Below are 25,878 nucleotides of genomic sequence, written 5' to 3' on the forward strand. Positions count from 1 at the left end.
GAAGCCTTAACAGATGAGAGAGATAGGGTGAGACATATAGCATCTGTGTCTATACATCAAATTAAACAAACATCAAAAAAAACATACTGATTAAAAAAAAATTAAGAAAAGAATAACAAATATAAAAAAACCATGATGTAAAAAAGAGAATTTAAGAAAAGAATAACAGCATCAATCCATCTAAACTCTGAATCTCTTTTAAGCATCAAGAGATTTGTACTAATATTTCTTTCTATCTCTCTTGGAGCTTAATAGATGTGGACCTGGGATGGATCTACATTGATCAAAAATGACATTTGTTTAAACATTTATAGTATCATAAAGTAACCAGCATGTAATACTTGAAACTAGCAGCATGTATGTCTGAAAAGCAAGGAATAAACTTGTTATAAACATCGGTCTGGATAAATGTAATTGCGGGCATAATATTTTACCTCCTCGGAGTGCTGAATTACTAATGTACTATTTATGAGCATAATTTCTATAGTTCATCTTTTGTTTGCATTACCGGATCAGGAACAAAAGCTCAAACAGTCCCCTAGCATCAGCAGCAGAGTGGAGTAAAATATAAGATCATCTTAGTAAGAGCGTAACAATGTTTTAGTAAATCCAAGCAAACTTGAACCATTCTAATACACATAGAAGTCGATACCTAAAATAGCTGTATGATAATACTCTCTGAGAAGACTACATATTTACACATCTATCTGACTCATGCAATTAGCAATACGAGAAATATATAGTTCCTTGTCACCCACCCTCTCTCTTCAAAAATTTTGATACGTCTTTGCAAGAATTGTGCTCTAAAACCCAATTAGATAACACAGGCCATGAGGTCTAAAACAATTAACAAGTAACTGGAGACACAATGGGGCTTTAATACAGAGAAATGCACCCTTGAATAACAATGAAGTTACTAGCCCTCTAGACAGGTGACACCTTGCCTCCCCGAGGGGAACCCAACTCTCATTTCTTTGGAAGATTGCACATCCACCTTTCCTGTACCAGAACCATAAATATGTACCCTGAAATGACAAACCGACCCTCTTGCACACTTAAGCAGGGGTCGTAGAGTCTAGTTAAACCTAAGCTGTATCGCACACATCATTCTTTGTAACATTGTCATTTCTTCCCAAGTGCATGCCAGTTTGATGGAGATTTGCTCCATCAACAACCTGTTCCCCATTGAATCTGATCCTTTCCCTGTATTCACGCATTTCTCTTTTATAGCGCTCCTTATCCTGTAGGCCTCTTTCTTGATAAGGCTGACATAAAAACAGATTAGGTTTAAACAATTCACACTGTGCAATATGAAAATAGAACAATATAATCTTTTTATTTTGACAAAGATGTACAGAAGTATTTACTTACTGATTTCTTGTCTTCTGGAAGGTGATTCCACAAATCACCAATCATCTTGCTGATTTCTCTGTTCTTATCAGGTTCAGTTGACTTCAACTTGGCTCGCTGTTCAGCAAAGAAAAAGGTGTAGCCGCTTCTGTTTTGCCTTGGTGCATTTGGATCCTTCCGTGACATCTCTTTTTTCTTACGCCGACGACCAATTTGATTCTCAATTTGTAAAGCTTCAGCACCAGTTATGATGTTATTCATAAAGGTCGATACAGATGCACCTTGTGGTCTGGCACCAGTGGGAGGTATATGGTACAGCACACCTTTCATTTTCCTTGTACCAACCATCACAGTAATGAGATAACCATGCTCAAATTTACCATCAATAGACCCCATCACAGTGCTCCCAATTGATGATGCAGGATCCACTGCAGCAATCCCATAGGAAAGAACACAAATTTTGCAAAGATGAACCAAAAATATTTAGAAAATATAAAGTTGACAAAAATAAACAAAAGCATTCAGAAAATATGAAATTGACGAAAAGAAGCAAAAATAATAAAAATATAATAAATGTTGCCAAACTGATATATTTCTTGACAGCCACGGGTAAAATTTAGAGATGACCTCCCAGTGCTTGAGCAGAATCTATTTTCCTCTTCCTCATCTCCGGTTCAGGATCTTCTGAAGTTGATTGCATATGCTCAACCTCTGGGCAATGAGCAGGTGGACATGGGTTTGCTGGGGGAGCTAATTGTGAAGCAAACCACAAATGCTTTCGTTAAGAACAAAACATGACAATGCAATATACAGTCAACATTATTACAAGTAACGTAGAAAAATATTAGATACCTGGAGGTGGAACCAGGTGCCCTTTAACTCCAAACAGATACACTTGCTCATAGTGGTGAAGAAAATTACTGTAGAACTTGCGTAAAACATATGAAGCACTTGTTGTTGTTGGAGGAAAGTCAAGTGCCAAGGCTATCTCCTTCCATTTTCTTTCTTTAATAACCTGAAGCACAGAAATGGGAGTGCTCAGTCACATTTGGCTAAATATAACAGTAACATTCCAAATGACAGCAAAAGAATTTTGAACATAATTTAAGAATAAGGATTTAGTAATTATTATCGTATTAAGTATTATTATCCACCTGAAGAAATTACAGTGGCATAATAAAATCCACTGATTCTGCATTCTGTAAATCTCAACTATGCCTAGATAGATCCAAGTATATTAGTTTTGCTTTCTTTGCATACATTTAACCATGATCCTGACAATGTACAAGACTGAGTTGTCCACTAATCCGAGTGATTTTAATTTACTTCTTTTACTCTATCATTCAAAATAGGCTGAGACCAAATTTTTACCTGGTCAATTACATGACTGTTCCACCTTTGGCTTCATTATCCCCAAGTCAAGCTTGGCAGGGAGTGAAAAGATGTTCATGGAAGGATGTTTAAGCTTGACTTAATGGTCATTAATGCCATTTAGGAGTGCAAGAAAGAGATGACAGTAACTTATTTAATAAGAACATGAGATACAAACTTCATATGTCTTCAAGGAAATTAGACTTACGAAACTTGACCATTCCCTATTCCTCACTAATGACAAAACCTAGGACTGAACTAAAACAGACTTGAACATAAGTTGCTACTTTAATAGGCAGTTGTTTGAGGCAATTCATGTTTACAAAATAATTCATCAAACCACTGGGTAATGATTAATAAAATCCACACCCAACCTACATTAACATTAGATGATGGAGACTGTGTTTCCAATCCTTTATGGATTAATTATGAGCACTTTGTTTATGAAAACTTCTTAAAATCAGCTTGTTCTTATAAGTGTGCCAAGCCATTCAAAGGTCAAATCACAGCATTCCATGTAGCCAGCTTACAAAAGACAGATCTCAAATTCTCATACCGCCCAAAGTATACGTTTGGCTAAGCTATACATTTGGTTAAGCTAACATGACAAAGTCAAATTACAGCATTCCATATGGCCAGCATACAAAACACAGATCTCACATTCTCAGACCACCCATAGCAAACATTCGGCAAAGCTAACAGGCCACCCAGGTTTTGTCCCTGGCCCCAATTGCAAGAAACATGCTCTCAGTGAATCAAACCATGGTAGGTGGCTCCACCTGTGACCATTCTCATCAGTTAACAAACCCATCAACACATTATGAGCAGTTTGCCTCTTTAATATGGTACAACATTAGAAAATAAGATTTTGGAACACCAAAACACAAGATATCTCAAATTAATTTGCAGGCAAGGTTAGACTGTAAAGGCTAAACATAATCTCTCTCTCTCTCTTTCTCGCGCGCGCGTGCACATGCACATACAAATGTACACACATGAAGTAGGAAAGCACAGATAAGACTCCATATTTGATCACATACAGCACTGCAGGTTGTTACCCCGCAAGGGCTAACTACTCTAGAGTCACCCTCACAATGGTGTTGTGTTGCTGATTGCATGAGTTCTCTTGCTCATATCCTCCATACTGAAACAGTTCTCTCACTTTCTCCTTCAGATATGTGATTGTGCTAGCTCACCATAGTATATCAGAGCTTCTACCTCACTCTTCAGATGACAAAATGCACTTATGGATGACACATGATGGTTTTGCTATGCTATATTTAATATTCCATGCACTGGTTTGATACGTGGATGTAGTGTTATAACTTCGTCGGCTATGGAAGTGATAAACATCAAAATGAGATCCGATAACACTTCATAACATATGTAGTTTCTTATTTGCCTCATAATTCCATGAGAGACATAGTTTCCCTTTATGAGTGTTGTTATTTCTCGGCTCGGTTTGACTACTAGGTAATTGATTGATGTAGCGTTTTCCACATCCTAACCATACTTAACACTTTCTATTCTCCATATTTCATTCTATTCCGTCTATGAGAAAACAAAAACAAAAAACAATTGACATTCATGTTTGACTTGTCAAATGTCACCAGAAAGGTCTAATGGAGAAAGCCTATGTCAATCAATAAAGCCAAAAAAGGCTAGATGTTGAGAGCTTATAAAGTTAAAAGCCAAAATAATAAAGCTTGAGCTATGCCACCTTACTATGAGGCCAACACCCCTAGTCCCATGCTTGTCTATAAATATCTAAAGAAAAAGGGGACTTGTTCAATGAAATTAACACACAAAGAAAAAAGGAAAAGGGGTAGCAAGAAACAGTGTTGAGGAAAGGCAACTCAATGCTAAAGCTTCCTCTCAAAGGCTTCTATACACACAAAATCCTAGCTCTTAAAAGCTAGTTGATCAATGCGATAAGACCTAAGCATCATATTAAATGACTTTGAGGATCATCACATTAAGCTTTTCCTTTTCTCTTTCCCCTTTCCACAATTATTCATCATATCACCTATCTTCCACTAAAGGACTTAGGAAATACTCTTTGTCCTAGTATTTCTCACATGTACAAGAGTTGCCCATGGTAAAATCTAAACAAATTCTAAAGTTAACCTTTATTATGTTAAGATAAATCACTAAGTGTGCACCACTTAATGGTTCAAGAAGAGGTTAGACCCACCACTACAAGTGGATGCCTCGCATTGGAATCTTTGCATTGTTCCTTGAGATCTATCACACTACATTGGGATTCATGATGCTACCTTGGGATCTATGTATCTGTGTTTGGCCATATCTACTGACGTTGGAAATTGTGCCATTTTTCTAGGGAATGTGTCAGTGCACTGGGATCTATGGTAGCGCATCAAGCATTGACAAGGATGCCACATTATCATAGTTGCCACATGGACCACTTAAGGATGGCTCCCTTGCCCAATGCAACAACTTCACTCACATACGTGCTTGATTACCCTCATGGACCACACATGGCAAGTTTGTTGAGAGGGTTGATGACTGCTAGGAAGTGGTTACACATGGTTAAAGGTTGATACAGTGGTTACAGGTGCTTATTACATGACAAAACAAATTTATTAAAGAGCTCCCTGTCACCCACCATTTTATGGGTAATATCCCTAGGAGAAAACTTTTCTCCAAGATGGTCCTCAGTCGGCAACCAACAGCTCCTTGCAGCCATCAGCTAGCTCATTGTGCCATTTTCTCCACCACCTGAGCCATCCATGTGGTCCCTCGCCCATCTACCATGATCGTATGTTTGAAGGTCAACCTCCCGAATCTAAAGGTATGACTTTCCATTTTGAAATTGAGTATTGCAGTTTGCTTATCATGGGCATTTATGGGCATGGATTAATGGGGGGATTCGGCGGAAAGAATGGGCTAGGTCTATGCTTCTGTCCCCTAGACCCCTTTTAGGAATTAACCTTGGATTCTAGTCCCATGGGATCTCTTTTACTGACCATTTGGTTTTAGGGATGGTATTTCACAGGAAACCCCGATTTTGGTTGTGTGGTCCTACTCCCTTATCCGCTTATATTACCCTTTTTCCACTCATTATTATCCCATCCATCATTTTTGCCGCTTGGGTCCACATTCCTCCATTAGGTCCACATAGGGTTAGCATGCCCCTTGCCCACACACTGGGTCAAGGCATGGAATCAAGCTCAGAGGTTAATACAACTGAAAAGAAAGTTAAAAGCATATATGACTGAAAAGAAAGTTAAAATGCAAAAGATGGTTGGGACAAAAACATTTTAGCACGTGGGAAAAAGCCAACACATGAGCTCTACCCCATTATCATGGCCATCACCCTGGTTCCTACAGGTTCTACGAGCCTTCTTCATCATATAGGAACCCATGATTGCCCCAACCCCTAGTGGGTGATGAACTACCCCACATTAAAATGGGGATTCCACTGTTATATCTTACACATCATGCTCTAACCCCTTGAGCCCCGAGCAGTTAGTTAATCAAAGATAATCATTAAAGGCAAAAGGCATATAAAGAGGGGTGGAAAAATCAAGGTCGAGGCAGCTCATGTACCATGATTGCTCCATCCTACACAATATCAACCCAAAGTGTGGGTTTCCCTCTTATTAGCTACCCTTATACCCTAGCATGTGACCCAGGGCTGCCCCCTCTCATCCCCTACTTCATTCACCTATCTGTCACATGCCACCACCTATTAACGGATGTATCTTGACTATATTATCCCCTTTAGAGGTAAAAACCACCTAATAAGGTGCTTGGTTAACCCATATGGAGTTTAGGAGACATTGGCCCATCCCGAAGCCCATTACGGAAGGGCAAGCCATTATGAAGTCCCCACCTATGTTCCATGATTAGGTAATCTTATTTACTTGATTTCTCTAATGACTTGTTGTACTAGAAGGCTAGGGGACGCATTGTATCTTATGCAGGATTGCAGATGGTTTCCATTTGGAGTTTGGTCTCCCTATACGGCGTCCTAACCCTCTAGAGGGTTAGATTGGCACATGTAAGGTGAGCGTTGAGAGCCATGGGCGTCCACAGCAGTAGAGTACACTCCATGGATCCCCACATCCATTCAGAGATTGCTCGTGGTTCACCTATTGGATGAGGAGGATGCACCTAATCCATCATGCCCAATCGGCCCCAGACCTACACCATGCACTTGGCAGATGATCCAGGACTTCCACGATGATGTAGCATCACCTACACCATCATCCTAGCCCTCGAGGGCGACCTATAGGCATCTTCAATTTGTTTGGAGACCCATGAGGACACTTGTGTGCCCCCACATGTCATTTGGAGCACCACAGGTTATTAAAAGGGGCCAACCCCTTGTCCACTGCTTTTGAGGGTCTTATTCTTCATTGTGGTGCCCATGGACCTCATTACGCCTCTTAGAGGGCCCTACGACATGCATAGATTATTATTTGACCTCTTCAGAGGCTTATCTTTTCATTCCTGAGCTAATTTGGTGGACTTGTCACCAAAAGTTGTATTATTAGAACATTATTTTATTTTTGGGGCTTATGTAGGCCAAGAAGGCTAATTCAAACTCCTTAGATGTGTATAATTCCAAGTGAGGTGAGATCATTTATCATCATCACTTTGGATTGGATCTCTCTCTTCTTTAGAGAATTTCGCACTTTTTTCTACAAGATGAATTGGAGCATTTAAGGATGAATTTTGATGTATGGTTATTGGTCTATCTTCTCTTGGGGCTTCTTTATTGTCATGTGTGAATGGTTGGACATAATCTACTACATTTAAGTACGAATTTTTGATGTTATTCTTGTTACTTTTGTCACGTATGTTGGATGGGATTTTCATTGTTTTAAGGTTAATTGCTGCATGCAAATTGTTGCTTAATATTGTGGGATTGTCTCTATTATAACATTCTCTCCATGTATTGACCATATAGTATGAGTGAAATCTCCTAGGGGTAAATCTAACCTTGATAAACCATTCCTCGTGTACATTTGAAGTATAAAAGCTGCAAGATTGCTTCCACTTGACCTAGAGGGGTTTGTGAAGTAATTTTGAGGCCTCCTTAACTGGGAACCAAGAAATCTCACATAATCAACATAGACTCCATTCTCCCAAGGATTAAGGCACTGATCTACCAAGGGTGGTCACCAAAACACTTATTCTTTCACCTTCTCCCAAATCTAGCCACATTGGGGTGCCTAGGGCATCAATTTCCCGACAAGCTAGCCACTGAAAAATTCGATCTCCTAGGGTCTCCTGCGCTAGCCTTTCTTCTAGCCCTCCTCCAAATTTGAAAACATTTTGACGATGGTGTTGGGAGAAAAGCCAAGCCCAAGCTCCGGGACCAAAACTTGCCCTACCATCCCCAAGGCTAGCACTTCCCACGGTCAAAGCAACATCATTGAGTGAAATACTTTCTTTGATCCTTCCCACCTTGTCTAGGGTAAGAATATCATTGATTGTTTCATACCTTCCTCATACCCTAGACCGGGTCCACTTGGCCCCGTGTGCTCCCGCTCCTTCAAAGGACCATTCTTCAAGAACCATTCGGGATACTAACTTTAACAAGGATTTAGGGTGTGGAGAACTCCTTTTCAAATCTTATTCTCATACACTCAACCCCCAAAATCCTCTTTCTTTCCCTAAAAGCACATAGTACCTTGCTTAGAAGGTAAGCAAGCTCCGGGACCAAAACTTGCCCTGCCATCCCCAAGGCTAGCACTTCCCACTGTCAAAGCAACATCATTGAGTGAAATACTTTCTTTGATCCTTCCCACCTTGTCTGGGTAAGAATATCATTGATTGTTTCATACCATCCTCGTACCCTAGACCGGGTCCACTTGGCCCCGTGTGCTCCTGCTCCTTCAAAGGACCATTCTTCAAGAACCATCCAGGATACTAACTTTAACAAGGATTTAGGGTGTGGGTAACTCCCTTTCAAATCTTATTCTCATACACTCAACCCCCAAAATCCTCTTTCTTTCCCTACAAGCACATAGTACCTTGCTTAGAAGGTAAGCAAGCTCCATCCTTCAAAACCTTTTGGAAAAGGGTCTGGGTCGCCTCATATCCATTGACTTATCATCCATTAGTGACTCCATACATATTGAGTCTCCTCCCATCGGTGAAAATGCGTAAATAAAAGGGAGCCTTAGCTGAGATGACAGTGGGCTAAGACTCCATTTGTTGCCTTTGGCCTAGCATTTGCCCTTTAGGGATTCCCTTTAGGTCTCCTGCTAGTTTGAGCAGTAACACTCCCAACATTGAGAAGCCACATGTGCCACCTAGCTTTGGATGCTCACCTTGGATGTTCCACATGTGTAGCATGACATCATGCTTGTTGGAAGGATGTTAAACTTGACATGCCTTCTTCCTCACCTCATGCAATTAGTTGGAGGAGTTCCCTAGTTCTCAAACCTATTGTTGACTATTCTACATTCATTTGATGGGAAATTGGCACTTTTTTAAGATAGAGCACTTATCCTTAGCCTGATGGGAAATAGGCAAGGAGAGCGCACTTAGTCCTTTCGACGATATATGTGACTTATGGTTACACCCTTTACCACTTTTGAGGAGGGCGCTCTTCTATTTAATGATTTTGAGGGTGTAGTTTTATCACTGCACATTGCATTTGCACATGGATTTGACCTGAGCTCATTGTTTTAGTTAGCATATTATATTAGCACCTTGTATTGAGAAGACTCTTTATCTATATAAAGAAGCAAACTTTCTCATTTCAATTTGTTGGAGAATATTGAAAGATTTGCCTACTAAGTTCGTGTGCACCTTTTTTTTCTTAGTGTTGTTCTAGGATATTTTTTTAAGGCTTGTTAGTGTTGAGAAATCTAGGGGCAGCTAGATTAGGTGATTTCTCTTAATTTGATAATTGCTTGTGATGTATTTTTACTCAACTTGATTAGCTTCTTCTTACACTTGATTATTATTAGTGTTCTTTATCATCAAACAGCTACCAAACAATAAAATCAATGAGACAATAGGACACAAGATGTAGGCGATCAGCCAGGGCCAAAACCTCTCCAACTGAGAGGAAAACCCACAAGAATTCTTCTCTTCTTATAGAACTTCAATTGACGAATTCCAAGACCTATGACCCTTGACCAAGACCCTCCAAGACCAAGTCAAACCTTGATTCCAACAACTTCTGCAATTTCGACTTGCCCAACAGATTCTTCTAGAACTTTGACATGCCCTACACATTCTCTGCAACTTCAATATGCCCAACAAACTCTTCTACAACTTCAACCTACCCAGCAAATTCTTCTGCAACTTCGACTTGCCCAACAAATTCTTCTGCCCATCAAATGTAGAAACCCTAACACGAGAGAGAGAGAGGCCCAAAACCTTCGATCTAGTTCTTCTCCTTCTTTTTCGTCATTTTTTCAGCTTCTATCTTGAGAAGATCGAACTTGCTTGAGTGAGTCACAATGAGGTTGAGCTCCTTCTTATTTATACGCTTGTGAGGGATATGAATTGCTCTCTTTAGGTCGACATGTCCCTTCATGTAGGTTGACTTGACCTTTGTGCCTTGACGAGGTCTTGGAGAGTCTTTTAACTCTATTTTGACTCAAATAAATTTTCTTTACAATATGTAACATTCCCAAATGGGTCTTCAATACATGACAATGACTAAATTGACTCTGTAACAAACCTACAAGCACTCAATGGGTGCTTGACCTAAAAATAAATTTCCCTTGAGCATGAAACCCATGCCTCGAGAATAATAATACATTTATTTTTCTCTTCTCATTAAATACATAAAATCACGATTACATATGCCATTATGAAGACCGAACCTAGTTACATATTTCAACACTCCCTCTTAACTAGGGAGGTATTCATAATCCATACAAGGTACTTGGACATTCTCAATCTAAAGAATCCTCATAAGAGTCGGATTGGTAACCCATTTGTTTAGCATCATATCATCCAGCATTGTCACATAGCAAGGCCTTGACTAACAGCTCTATCTCTCCACAAGATCAGAGCACAATGTTGGCGAGACCAATGATTTATAGACACCCTCATCATTGTCTCTCTTAGAGTATGTTCCACCAGGATAATTCTTATCTTGGATTCCCAGGCTCCTAGGGACTTGCTTCCAAGCTCCCCCTTAGCCAAGGACTTGTTTCCAAGTTTCTACCAAGTTAGAAACTTGTTTCCAGGCTCCCTCTTAACTAGGGACTTGTTTCCAGTAGCAACTTTTTATTCATTGGTGGAGATCATGGGACCTTCAGCAGCCTGTGGCACTCCTCCATTCAATGCCATGAATTTTATTTTCAATATTATGGAGCCTTCATCTTGTAGGGCATCGGTCATCCATCACTTTCCTTAAGTCAATCATGTCATCCTTACCCTTATCGAAAAGTGATTTTCTAGTCCACATCGTGTTTCCTTTAGGATCTTCTATCCCACCACATGAGTTTTTAGTTGTAGACAGCATCCGCAACTCTTTTTTTGGTAGCCCTGCATTAAGCCATCTAGATGTTATTCAAAAATAAAAAAGAACATCAAATCAAAAAATATCTTTTGTGATGGCCCTTCATCATGACATATGTTTGCTTGCAATATTAACATCCCACACATATATTTGACACATCTCCAATATGTACAATGTCAAGGGTCTCCTTCTTTTCCAAACTTTATCAAGATCTTCATATCTTTCCCATGGAGATATTGATCTGAAAATGGGGCTCTTAGGCTTCTTGTCTAACTTACAAGAACCTCTCCCACTTCCAAAGCTTTAAATATTCCCAAGTCTTATTGATTAACCAATGCAGAATTAAAAATGCTTGAAAATATGGGTGTATGCTTATGTTTGTCTTAAACTATTCAGGTGTTGTAAATTAATGTGCTTTAAAATCTGTTATTACGCTGATATGTACATACATACAATAATAACTAACGCAGCAATAAACAAAAGACACAGAACAACGATTTAATATGGAGTTCACCCAAAACTCTTGGGCTACGTCTCCTTGAGCTCTAGTCAACTTGACTAGGCTCTCTGGGATTATGGTATAAGACCTTTTTACAAGCTCTTGGCTCAACTCCTACTGTTTTACACAAAAACAGTGGGTTCAGACACCATGTCATTCCTTGGCTCTTGAAGCTCTGGCTCTTGGCTCTGGGTTCTAGCTCTTCGCTCTGGCTCTAGCTCTGGCTCTTCGACTCTTGCTTCTTTGGCCCTCTATCAGTTTAGAGCTCTCTTGGCTTTTCACTTGACTTCCAAGTGACTCCCTTGGTTGTTCTTTTTCCTTTTGCGTTGCCTCTTTCTGCTCTTTTTTGCCTTAACATCCTACTTTGGCTTCGCTTTCAACAACAACCTTCAACAACCCTTGTCTCTGTCATTTTGTGGCTTTTTAAGCCAAATCGGCATTGTCAGTTCATTTTCCCTCTCGGGCTCTCTGGCTTCCTGCTTTTGTCTGCTCAAATCCCCTCTCTGAGCGTTAAATAATCATTGCTAACACCTTTAGGGGAGGTGGCCACCTATTCTACAACGGAAGAGTGCATCGGCGCTTGAAATCCCCCAGAAACAGTTGTTCCCTGTTTACACAAAGAAATGTTGTAAAACACGGGAAAAATCACCAAATCTCTGTTTATCGGACTTCAAAAGTCCTTAATTCTACTTTATAACACTATCAGGTCCATCTGAAATCGCTTATCGCAAGTCGCAATGCCCATTCCATGGCTTCCCTTTGTATTTAGAAAATATGTTAAAAACATTGAAAATATCGCAAAAATGGCTTTATGCGGACTTGAAATAATATACATTTGCATTTAGGAACCCCTTCGGGTCCGGATTCATCGCATCGGCGCATTCCTTTGCTTTTCGTTTATTAAACGAAATATGCAAAAATACATAAAAAATGCCTTTGGGCGGATTTCAAAATTTATGGCATATCGTTTATAACTCTATCGAGTCCGACTATCGCATCACATACATACATACATATATATCTATATATATATATGGCACTCCTCTGTGTAGCTCCAATACGATATTGCGACGCGACTTGTAGCAATCGCATCTCGCATAAGCCCTGAGCCGTTTGGTAAGCGCTCTGTTGTAATCGCCAATTGCGATATCGCGATCGCAATAATCATATAACATGTTTCGATATCCTCCGCCTGCCACCGCCGATTGCAATTTGCCGATCGGATCTGGACCGTTGATCGGCCAGATCCAACGGCTCCTGTTCATTGTTGGTTTAAGCCTCCGATAGGCCTATTTTTGGTCATTTCTTTGTGTTTTTGCCTTCCGATAGTGTAGTCCGATATTTCTAAAACTTCTCCTTTTGCGATGGTTTTGATCTTTTAGTAGATTTACCATACTTACAAGGCTCTTTTTGGACCCATTTTAGGGGATTTTGCCTTTTTTCCAAAGAATAAAGGGCAGCTTCATTTTGTGATAACTTCTACATCCTAAGTCAGTTTTTGCCCATTCAAGTTGCACGAGATTCAGAATAAGACGATCTTTGTAATGGGGCTAGTTCCAGGAACTCCCTTGGGCTTTCATTTTCCTCAGTGAGGAACACTTAGACTTAGGAGTCTATCCAAAATCCATTTTGGATCAGATATCATAGTCAAATATTTTAGTCATTGGATGTCGATTGGCTTCTCCATAGTTGCATCTTTCATAATCTCTTCCTTTCTTTATTCACACATTGTTTCCCCAGAAACTTCCAATCATAGTTCCTTCATCTTTGTCAACCACCTCATATTCCACATGAGGGCATATTATGTTGATTTCATCTAGTCAATGTGTGAACCATTCCTTCATGCATCCTTTCACAGGAGGAAATCCTTTCTGTTGATCATAGTCTTGAGGTAGAGCACTCATTCATGATATCTGCAACCATATGACATGACTCTATTTTAGCAAGTACAAGAATACATACCTCATCTCTTTCTTTTGGTCATCCAGACTTCCTTCACCAGCTTCCTTGATTGAAAGAACTTCAATCCCTTGCCCTGCTTCACTTCTTTTGACATCATACCATCATCCCATGAATCCCATACATGTTGGAATTCTCGATGAGACACTTGCCTCTTCTATAAGGTGAACCTTCCAATGCAGATTCCAACGGAGGATTTTGATCATCCTCATCCTGCAAATGCTCCTTTTAAATGACATATAATGAGCTCTATACTAGACGACTTTCTTTTTCCCATAAGTACTATTTATGCTTCTAATGAGGTTACCAAGAGTTGCATCCTTCTATAGGTGACAGCCATAGACTTCTATTTCAACTATCTTTCATGCTTCTTTGCAATGATGTCACGAGCTCTTGCTTTCAATCATATGCTTCTATGATGCCATCTCCTAACATGATTCATCCTATCATGCTTCTAATGATTCCTACCATGATAGTTATACTTTTACAACAGAAACTTGAAAATAACTAGGGGAGAAAGACTATCTCAATATCATAGTAGAGACCTTTTACCTCCTCATTTTTGGATTTCTTCTTTTCAACTTCTTCCACTTCTTTAGTGATATTGGCTTCTTCCCTTCCTCTTTTGTTCTTGTCCTTCTTGAGCTTTGGACAATCACTCTTCTAGTGCCCATATTCATGATAGCCATAGCATTAAACCTTCAACATGTTCTTCTTCTTTTTTGAGGACCAAGCTTCCCAAACTTCCCTTTTTCTAAAAGCCATGGAAGCAAATACTTGAGCTTGCTCGCTTGATCCTACATCAATTTTTGCCTTCAGCCCGATTTCTTCGATTTTGCACAATGACCATAGTTCATTTAATGGAGTAGCTTCCTTCTTCCCATAGATGCTTGATGTGAAGTTGCCTCATTCCTCTGGTAGTGCATTCAGCACTATGATAGTCATTTCCTTGTCAGACATTATTTCTCCCAACTCTTGGAGTTGGTCTCTTATTTTTGACACCCTCATAAAGTATGAGGCTATTTCTTCATTGTAGAGCTTGAGCTTCTTCTTTCGTTGGTACGACAATTAAACCCTTAACATGACCAACGACTTAATTTTCTATGAGGATCAAATCTATCCTCTTTTTCCATGCAAGAAAGTTTGATGACCCAACCAATTTGTTGCTCTCCTTGCAATATTAAGTCATTTTGATATATTCAAATATAGATATAAAGATACTTACTTGTCAAGTGCAGATACTCCTTGATGTTAATATCTTCAACTTGATGCCTCCTTGTCAGACATTATTTCTCCCAACTCTTGGAGTTGGTCTCTTATTTTTGACACCCTCATAAAGTATGAGGCTATTTCTTCATTGTAGAGCTTGAGCTTCTTCTTTCGTTGGTACGACAATTAAACCCTTAACATGACCAACAACTTAATTTTCTATGAGGATCAAATCTATCCTCTTTTTCCATGCAAGAAAGTTTGATGACCCAACCAATTTGTTGCTCTCCTTGCAATATGAAGTCATTATGATATATTCAAATATAGATATAAAGATACTTACTTGTCAAGTGCAGATACTCCTTGATGTTAATATCTTCAACTTGATGCCTTCTTGATTTTGATGATGATAGAAGATGTCTTCCTTCAAAAGTGATCCTTCAATGAGAGGGAGATCACCTTGATTCCTTGATGATGATGATTGCACTTCTTCCTGCTTCTCTAGAATGTAGAGAAATTTAGATGCTTCAATGTGTAGTTATTCTTATGGATGAGCTAGGGTTTTGAGGTCTTCTTACAACTTCAGATTTTAGCCCTTCATATTTTCGACTTGTTGTTGCAGGAATTTAGTTTCGGCTTCTCCTACAGAAACCCTAGGTCACACGTGTGGCTGGAATATGGACAAACTTGCCTCCTTTTGACTTCACTTGACCTTGACTCCTCTTGACAATTCGGCTTGCCAAACAATCCTTCTTTAACCAAAACTTTGGCTCCTTTGAGTGACTACAATTTTTGGCTTCTACTGCTGCAAGATGATGCCCTAACCTTCGCACATGTGGAGGAGAAATAGCCCAAAAACAGATTAGGAAATGTTTTGCTCTTCTTTATTCTTCCTTCTTTGGGCATAAGCCTTGTTTCTCTTTCTTGATTAAACTCTTCTTGATGCTTCTTAGATGTTTTTCTAGTGCTTTGGCCCTTGAGTGTCATTTAAGTTGCTTGCTCTTCTCTTGACACCTTAGCTCTAATACCATGTTGAGAAATCTAGGGGCAACTAGATTAGGTGATTTCTCTTAATTTGATAATTGCTTGTGATGTATTTTTACTTAACTTGATTAGCTTCTTCTGACACTTGATTATTATTAGTGTTCTTTACCATCAAACAGCTACCAAACAATAAAATCAATGAGACAATAGGACACAAGATGTAGGCGATCAGCCAAGACCAAAACCTCTCCAGCTGAGAGGAAAACCCACAAGAATTCTTCTCTTCTTATTGAACTTCAATTAACAAATTCCAAGACATATGACCCTTGACCAAGACCCTCCAAGACCAAGTCAAACCTTGATTCCAACAACTTATGCAATTTCGACTTGCCCAGCAGATTCTTCTAGAACTTAAACCTACCCAACACATTCTTCTGCAACTTCGATATGCCCATCAAACATTTTTGCAACTTCAACCTGCCCAGCAAATTCTTCTGCAACTTTGACCTGCGCGGCAAATTCTTCTGCGCAAAAAATGTAGAAACCCTAACACGAGAGAGAAAGAGAGGCCCAAAAACTTCAATCTAGTTCTTCTTCTCCTTCCTTATCGTCCTTTTTCCAGCTTCTATCTTGAGAAGATAGAACTTGCTTAAGTGAGTCACGATGAGGCCAAGATCCTTATTTATAGGCTTCTGAGGGATATGAATTGCTCTCTTTAGGCCGACTTGTCCCTTCATGTAGGTCGACTTGATCTTTGTGCTATGGCGAGATCTTGGAGGGTCTTTTGACTCTATTTTGACTCAAATAAATTTTCTTTACAATATGTAACATGCCCAAATGGGTCTTCAATATATGACAATGACTCAATTGACATTGTGACAAACCTAGAAGCAGTCAATGGGTGCTTGACCTAAAAATAAATTTCCCTTGAGCATGAAACCCATTACTAAAGAATAATAATAAATTTATTTTTCTCTTTTCATTAAATACATAAAATCACTATTACATATGCGATTATGAAGATCGAACCTAGTTAGATATTTCTCAATTGTGTTGGATGAAGAAACTACTACAAGCTCAAAGAAGGTCAACTTGCTTCACTTAAGCGGGCAATCGAGGTATATTTATCTTGCTTTGTTCCCTGAGACCATTATTGTTTGTTTCCTTTGCATTATGTAGGATTCTTCCCTCTTTCCTTGGCCAAACCTTAAGTTCACCTTTATCGTACATGGATAAGATTCATAGACGACCATCCCCCCATCCATGCTTAAGAAGCCTATTAGGCATGGTCAATGCTGTTGGAAATAACAACAAGAAATGCTAACAATAGAAATGCTAAAAATAGCATTGCTATAAATAGCATTTCAAGTACCAGTGTTGGGCATTACAACAAGGAATGAAAAAATGAAAATGCTAAAAATATCATTTCGGGATACATTCCAATTTTAATTAGTCCTTGAACTAAAATTGAGAATTAAAATTCAAATTTGATCTTAGCAGCTGTTTGAAAAATAATTAATTAATTCATCTTAAGTTAATTAGTTGGAGAAAATCAAAAATGAAGTCTATGTGAAGACATGAACAGTTATCCCTTTGATTGAGGAAGTTATCCCTTAATTAAGGAGATAAGGATGAGTTGTAATTAGTTAGCTCAGTTAACTGAGTTAAGTCCAGTTAAATTAGTTCCAAATAGTTGGAGGAACTAATTGTGAGTTTAGTCAGTTAATGCATGCATGCATGCAACTAGTGTTTTCCAGATAACTAAATATTATCTCTTAAATAACTCATGCATGTCAGTTCAGAGAAAGACCTATTGAAATTAAAAGAAGGGACAGTGTACTATCAGTTGGAGGAATTTTCCTATATAGGAAGCTCATCCATGCAAAAAGAATTATCTCCTTCAAGATTGCGCAGTTACTTCTGAGTTTGGTGAGTTGTGTGAGAGGTGAATTCATACAGGTGGCAGCATTGGACACCAAGAGAAACTGTGCAAGGAAATAGGAGGCTTGGAGGGCAGAGGAGAAGGTTTGTGAGAAGCCTTTGACTATCTATGAGCAGCAAAAGGATTATACTGAAAGCAAGATAGCTTGTGAGCTAATGCTTTGTGTAATCCAGACATATTTCCACTTGTATGATAATACAGAGATCGGAGTTTTTAGCTGAGGCTTTCCCCAGAGTATTCTTTTGTGTTCATGTGTGATTGCTTTCTCATTCTCAATGATATGTGTTCTATTTGATCTAGCTCAAAATCGATTAAGCTTCCGCAAGTTTGTTGTAGAAGTAGATCTTGTATTTTGCTTTAGTATATTGCATAATCTGTTGATCTACAGTGGGAAATTCTACATAGTATCGGAGCCAAGTTGATCAAAGCGAAGAACAATATACAAAGAAGGGAGAAGTTCGAAATTTGAAGTTCTTGATTATAGAAATCGAATTCTTATCACATCTCAAATTTCACCAATGGCGTTTAACGGTTTAAGACTCGAGTATGCCCTTGATGGTAGCTCGAATTATATAGCCTGGAAGGATCGCATGGAAGCAGTATTAGAGGACAATGGTCTAAAGGACTTCATTGTTCAAGAAGTCCCCAAGGCAGCAGCAGCTAATGCTACAGAATTCGTGGAATGGAAGAAATTGTAGAAATTCCCACTGTAGATCAACAAATTATGCAATATACTAAAGAAAATTACAAGATCTACTTTTACAACAAACTTGCAGAAGCTTAATCGATTTTGAGCAAGATCAAAGAGAACACATATAACTGAGAATGAGAAATCCATCACACGTGAACACAGAAGAATACTCAGGGGAAAGCCTCAGATAAAAACCTCGATCTCTGTATTATCATATAAGTGGAAATATGTTCAGATTATACAAAGAATCAGCTCACAAGCTATCCTGCTCTCTCTGCAATCGAACAATGTTGCTCATAGACAGTCCAAGGCTTCTCCAAACCTTCTCCTCTGCCCTCCAAGCCTCCTATTTCTTTGCGCAGTTTTCCTTGGGGTCCAGTGCTGCCACCTTTGTGAATTGGCCTCTTCACACACTCACTAACCTCTAATCTAACTGCGCAATCTTGAAGGAGATAATTCCTTCTGCATGGATGAGTTTTCTATATAAGAAAAATCCTCCAACTGATACTACATTGTCCCTTCCTCTGATCTCAACTGGGTCTCTGACTGAACTGACATGCATGAGTTATTTATGAGAGAATATTCAATTATCTGAAGTGCAGCAATTACATGCATGCATACATTAACTAACTGAACTCACAATTAATTCCACAAACTATTGGAACTAATCTAACTGGACTTAACTCAGTTAACTGAGCTAACTAATTACAACTCATCCTTATCTCTTTAACTAAGGGATAAATTCCTCAATTAATGGGATAACTGTTGCATGTCCTTACATAGACTTCATGTTTGATTTTCTACAACTAATTAACTCAAGATGAATTAATTAATTATTTTACAAACCGCTGCTAAGATCAAATTCGAATTTTACTTCTCAATTTTAGTTCAGGGACTAACTAAAATTGGAATGTAACTCGAAATGTTATTTATAGCAATGTTATTTTTAGCACTTCCATTTTTCATTCCTTGTTGCTATGTACAACACTAGTACCCGAACTGCTATTTATAGCAGTGCTATTTTTAGCACTTCTATTTTTAGCATTTCTTGTTGCTATTTTCAACACTCCCTCTCAACAAGAAAGACATTCAACTCGAACCCGATCCTAAACCTTTGAAATGTTCTACATTGCAACACTTCTCCGAAGTGTTGTTGCTCCAGCAACTCTAGAAACAAAAAAAATCTCCCAACTGACCTCCCAGTTGGGCTAGAAACATCCTCTGATGCTGAAGCTTCCTCTGTTGCTGACAAGTGCTCCCTCTGTGACCTCTGAGCTACTGTAACACTCCATGCATCTCACACCATTGCACACCTCTCTGTGCCATCCTGCGCTGGTGCAACACACCTGTGCCTCTTGCATTGTTGCAGCCTGCTAGCTCTGCACTGTCTTGGGATTCCTGCACTATAGCTCTCTCTGCAGCTCCATCCACATCTGCCTCTACCCATTCAGTCAGTCCTGCTACTCCTCGTCAAGGCTCCCGTAGCAAGGTCTAATCAAAGAGGTTGGGTACTTCAATGATCCTACCCCTATTCCAGCGTTCTTGGCACTGTCACTCCACAATGCCCCACCTCCTACCTAGAGGTATGGATGCATGTGATCCCTCTGCCCACTTGACTCGAAATTTCCCCCTACTGGAGGTCTCTGCATGAGTGGATGCCTCCACTCGGTCTCCTCTCTACTTCTCCAGTTGTGGCTTCTCCACAACCTCCTGAAGCTGCTTCACCAATTGTGGCTCCTCCACAATTGTCTGAAACTTCTTCTGTGGTTGCATGTTGATAAGTAATCTACTCTCCCTCTCAACCACCAAGTATCTAACTTTTGCCTTGCTCCTCAAAGCTTTGCATGCATCTTGTACCTCAAGTGCATACAAATTCTTGGCTAGCACACCAATCTATTTCATCTTTCCCGCCGTCACGAAATTTTTTGGAAAAAGAGCTGATTTTAAATCAGCAATATCTCCCTCATCCGAAATTTCCCCTACTGAAGGTCTCTGCATGAGTGGATGCCTCCACTCGATCTCCTCTCGGCTTCTCCAGTTGTGACTGCTCCACAACCTCCTGAAGTTGCTTCACCAATTGTGGCTTCTGCACAATTGTCTGAGACTTCTTCTGGCGCTGCATGTTGAAAGGTAATTTACTCTCCCTCTCAACCACCAAGTATCTAACCTTTGCCTTACTCCTCAAGGCTTTGCATACCTCAAGTGCATACAGGTTCTTGGCTAGCACACCAATCTGTTTCATCTTTCCCGCCGTCACGAAATTTTCTGGAAAAAGAATTGATTTTAAATCAGTGATATCTCCCTCATCCGAACTCCGATTCAACCAATTTTTTTTTTAATTTGGGTCTTTTTCTGCAAGGAATCCTCTGTATTATCATACAAGTGGAAATATGTTCATATTACACAAAGAATCAGCTCACAAGCTATCCTGCTCTCTCTGCAATCGAACAACGCTGCTCATAGATAGTCAAAGGCTTCTCCAAACCTTCTCCTCTGCCCTCCAAGCCTCCTATTTCCTTGCGCAGTTTTCCTTGGGGTCCAGTGCTGCCACCTATGTGAATTGGCCTCTTCACACACTCACTAACCTCTGATCTAATTGTGCAATCCTGAAGGAGATAATTCCTTCTGCATGGATGAGTTTCTTATATAGGAAAAATCCTCCCACTGATAGTACATTGTCCCTTCCTCTGATCTCCACTGGGTCTCTGACTGAACTGACATGCATGAGTTATTTATGAGAGAATATTCAGTTATCTAAAGTGCAGCAGTTGCATGAATGCATTAACTAGCTAAACTCACAATTAATTACACAAACTATTGGAACTAATCTAACTGAACTTAACTCAATTCACTGAGCTAACTAATTACAACTCATCCTTATCTCTTTAACTAAGGGATAAATTCCTCAATTAAGGGGATAACTATTGCATGTCTCCACATAGACTTCATGTTTGATTTTCTACAACTAATTAACTCAAGATGAATTAATTAATTATTTTACAAACAGTTGCTAAAATCAAATTCGAATTTTACTTCTCAATTTTAGTTCAGAGACTAACTAAAATTGGAATCTAACCCGAAATGTTATTTATAGCAATGTTATTTTTAGCACTTCCATTTTTCATTCCTTGTTGCTATGTCCAACACTGGTACCAGAACTGTTATTTACAGCAGTGCTATTTTTAGCACTTCTATTTTTAGCATTTCTTGTTGCTATTTTCAACAGAAATGTGTGGGTAGAGCGAGGAGAATCCTTCTGGAGGGAGTTCGAGACCACATAGTCTCGAGTCTCCATGGGAAGGAGACACCATTTTCAATGTGGAAAACATTGAAAGATCTATATCAGAACAGTAGCGATGAGAAGAAGTTGGCGCTGAAAGACAAGTTTCGAAAAATCAAGTCTGAAAAGGGCGACACGATCTCTACATATTTGAACAAGCTCACCACCTGTAAGGATGAGCTTGGAAGTGTAGGGATCACGACAGCCGATGATGACATGGTGAGTCTTGCTCTCCTCACTCTTCCTAAGAGCTGGCATAGCTACCAAGACTCGGTAAATGGAAGATAGAAACTGCCAGATTGGGAACGACTTTGGTCGGATCTGATGCAGGAGGAGATAAGAAGAAGCACCAGAGATGGTTCTTCATCCAAGGAGGATGAATAAAATTGCGCCTTAGCGAGTAAGGCAAAGAAAGGGAAGGAGAAGGATTCTCATCCCAAATCGAGTTCTTCCTATGGTGGGAAAAAGTTTGACAGATCGAAAGTGCGATGCTTTCATTGTCATGAGGTGGGCCATTTTGCTACAAATTGTCCACTGAAGAAATCCAAGAAGGGATCCAAAGAAGGATCAGACAGTGAGGCACTGGCCTCACAGTTCGAGTTGGATTTCACCCTCATCGCATGCATGGTTCATCCATGGCGGGATGAGGTTAGTTTCTTGCCAGTGGAGCTTCATTCCACATGACCAGCGATAAGAGTTTTTTCAGTACCTTGGAGGAGATAGATCTCTAGATACACATAAAGATGGGTAATGATGAAAAGTATAGTGTCTCAAGAGCAGTCACAGTTGTTTTTAAGAGGGAGCGTGGAGCTCACATTACCTTGATAGATGTGAAGTATGTGCCAGGACTGAGGAAAAACTCGGTATCGATTGCAATGCTGGAAGACAAAGGCTATGATGTAGTCTTCAGTAAGGGAAAGGTTTTCCTTAGACACGTCACCACGAGACGGGTGAAGCAGATCGATTCATGAGTCAAGACCCTGTATGCTCTTAAAGTTCAAGATGCATGCAAAGCCTTAAGGAGCAAGGCAACTGATGGAGAGTTGGTGGTTGAGAGGGAGCGTACATTACCTTTCAACATGCAGCGCCAGAGGAAGTCTCAGACAATTGTGGAGGAGTCACAATTGGTGAAACAACCTCAGGAGGTTGTGGAGCAACCACAACTGGAGAAGCCGAGAGGAGATCGAGTGGAGGCATCCACTCATGCAAAGACCTCCAGTAGGGGAAATTTCGAGCCAAGTGGGCGGAAGGATCACATGCATCCATACCTCTAGGTAGGAGGTGGGGCGATGTGGAGTGACAGTGCCAAGAAGGCTCGAATAGGGGCAGGATCATTGAGGTACCCAACCTCTTTGATTAGACCTTGCTACGGGAGTCCCAACGAGGAGTAGCAGGATTGGCTAAGTGGGTAGAGGCAGATGCAGATGGAGCGGCAGAGAAAGCTACAGTGTAGGAATACCAAGACAGCGCAGAGTTAGCAGGCTGCAACAATGCGATTGGCATAGGAGTGTTGCATCAGTGCAGGATGGCACAGAGATGTGTGCAACGGTGCGAGATACATGGAGTGTTGCCGTAGCTCAGAGGTCACAGAGGGAGCAGTTGTCAGCGGCAGAGGAAGCTTCAGCATCAGAGGATGTTTCTAGCCCAATAGGGAGGTCAGTTGGGAGATTTTTTTTGTTTCTAGAGTTGCTAGATCAACAACACTTGGGAGAAGTGTTGCACGTAGAACATTCCAAATGTTCAGAATCGGGTTCGAGTTGAATGCCTTTCTTGTTGAGAGGGAGTGTTGGAAATAGCAACAAAAAATGCTAACAATAGAAATGCTAAAAATAGCATTGCTATTTTTAGCATTTCAAGTACCAGTGTTGGACATAGCAACAAGGAATGAAAAAATGGAAATGCTAAAAATAGCATTGCTATAAATAGCATTTCGGAATACATTCCAATTTTAGTTAGTCCCTGAACTAAAATTGAGAATTAAAATTCGAATTTGATCTTAGCAGCTAGCAGCTATTTGAAAAATAATTAATTAATTCATCTTGAGTTAATTAGTTGGAGAAAATCAAACATGAAGTCTATGAGAAGACATGCAACAGTTATCCCTTTGATTGAGGAACTTATCCCTTAATTAAGGAGATAAGGATGAGTTGTATTTGAGTTGTAATTAGTTAGCTCAGTTAATTGAGTTAAGTCCAGTTAAATTAGTTCCAAACAGTTGGAGGAACTAATTGTGAGTTCAGTCAGTTAATGCATGCATACATGCAACTAGTGTTCTCCAGATAACTGAATATTCTCTCATAAATAACACATGCATGTCAGTTCAGAGAAAGACCTAGTTGAGATTAAAGGAAGGGACAATGTACTATCAGTTGGAAGATTTTCCTATATAGGAAACTCATCCATGCAGAAGGAATTATCCCCTTCAAGATTGTGTAGTTAATTCTGAGTTTGGTGAATTGTGTGAGAGGTGAATTCACACGGGTGGCAACATTGGACCGCAGGAGAAACTGCACAAGGAAATAGGAGGCTTGCAGGGCAGAGAAGAAGGTTTGTGAGAAGCCTTTGACTGTCTATGAGCAGCAAAAGGATTGTACTGAGAGCAGGATAACTTGTGAGCTAATGCTTTGTGTAATCCGGACATATTTCCACTTGTATGATAATACAGAGATCGGGGTTTTTAGGTGAGGCTTTCCCCAGAGTATTCTTTTGTGTTCATGTGTGATTGCTTTCTGATTCTCAGTTATATGTGTTCTATTTGATCTGGCTCAAAATCGATTAAGCTTCCGCAAGTTTGTTGTAGAAGTAGATCTTGTATTTTGCTTTAGTATATTGCATAGTCTGTTGATCTACAGTGGGAAATTCTACAAATGCTTGAGAGGAAATCCTCCTTAGTGCCTTGAACATTAATTCATCTTTTACAAGGACTTCACCTAGAATAGATTTAAAGACCCCATAGCCCTTTTAGGCATTGGTCTTATTGATCTCTTCAACTATGAAACCTTTTCATCATTTTCCCTTTTTTGTATTATTTTTGCAATCTAAGGTTTAAAGGGTTTGATCTTCTAAGTTAGATTGCGAGATCTAAGTTTGATTTTAGTTGTTAAATCTCGCATAACTTGGATTTTTCTCATGCTAACAACTATCTCATGATATATCTTTAAAGGTTCGCATAAGTAGCCTAGTATGCCTAGATGAAATTTGGGTTATAGACTTTGAATTTAATTTGCTATATTTGTGGATCTAACCCTCTTTTATAAGTTAACTCTAAGTTGCTCAAGTCATATCTTATTCATTTGAGTTATCTTGTTCATGCTTGGAAAGCACATGGTTTAATATGCTAATCTTGCTCCATTAACAAGGGTTTCATGATTTTAAGTGGCAACATTTGGTCATTGACTTGGTCATAACACTACACCTAAGTGAATTGATGTTAAAGTTTGTGCAACAACTTACTCATTAAGCCAAATGTCTTAAGTTTCCAGCACTTAACTTTGTCTTTTAAGTATTGATGTCTTGGTTTGGGGCCTGCAAATTGTCATCTCTGTTTGCTTATGGTGGACTTGGCATTCAATAACCTTGTGGCATAATAATACTTTCAAGTGCATGATGAACGAAACGATTCCATATTTCATCTCTCTCACATTTGATAAGGGTTTACAATCCATTTAAATGGTCAACATTTTGTCTCAACATATCACTTTCTTGCAATGCTTGAGCACAGTTAAGATCTTAACCGTAACCCTAAGTGACAGGACACGTCCCTCAAGGTCTCGTGTCCCGTATTTCACATGTCGAACACAAAAACCACCCTAAAACGTGTCAAAAACGTTTTTCTTCGTGTCCTCGAATCGAGACACGTGTTTTGGACATGTCGAAAACGTGCCCTAACGTTTTTGGTTCCTAGGACACGTGTTCCATGAAGAGTGACATTTAAAACCTGCAACATGGTTTATTTTTGGGTTTTTGTCATTGTTTGCCACCAAAGTTGAGTTTGCTCGTCGCTAGAATCCAATTTGTTGTGTAGTGTGAGGAATTCCATCAGATTCGAGTGCAATGCTCACAACTTCACAACAACCTGGACATGGAGATGTAGGAGACGAGCGTTCACATGCTTTGTTGAGAGTTTGGAGCA

At 39.6% G+C, this 25,878-nt stretch overlaps 1 protein-coding gene across 1 annotated transcript in view; it reads right to left on the bottom strand.

Moving 5' to 3' along the window:
- Positions 1-556: 556 nt before the first annotated feature.
- Positions 557-25,878, bottom strand: part of LOC149151380 (high mobility group B protein 9-like) — a 53,684-nt gene continuing 28,362 nt past the window's right edge. Inside the window, exons 3-6 of the mRNA XM_089440082.1 lie at positions 2,203-2,365; positions 1,978-2,100; positions 1,372-1,778; positions 557-1,265 (exon numbers count right to left, since the gene is read on the bottom strand). Coding sequence (XP_089296208.1) covers positions 1,086-1,265; positions 1,372-1,778; positions 1,978-2,100; positions 2,203-2,365 — 873 coding nt within the window. The 3' untranslated portion in view covers positions 557-1,085. The remainder of the gene's footprint in view (positions 1,266-1,371; positions 1,779-1,977; positions 2,101-2,202; positions 2,366-25,878) is intronic.

This window comes from Pinus tabuliformis, chromosome 9 (assembly GCF_031772625.1).
Source record: "Pinus tabuliformis cultivar Carrire ecotype Pingquan chromosome 9, CPIR1, whole genome shotgun sequence".
Classification (NCBI taxonomy): Eukaryota; Viridiplantae; Streptophyta; class Pinopsida; order Pinales; family Pinaceae; genus Pinus; species Pinus tabuliformis.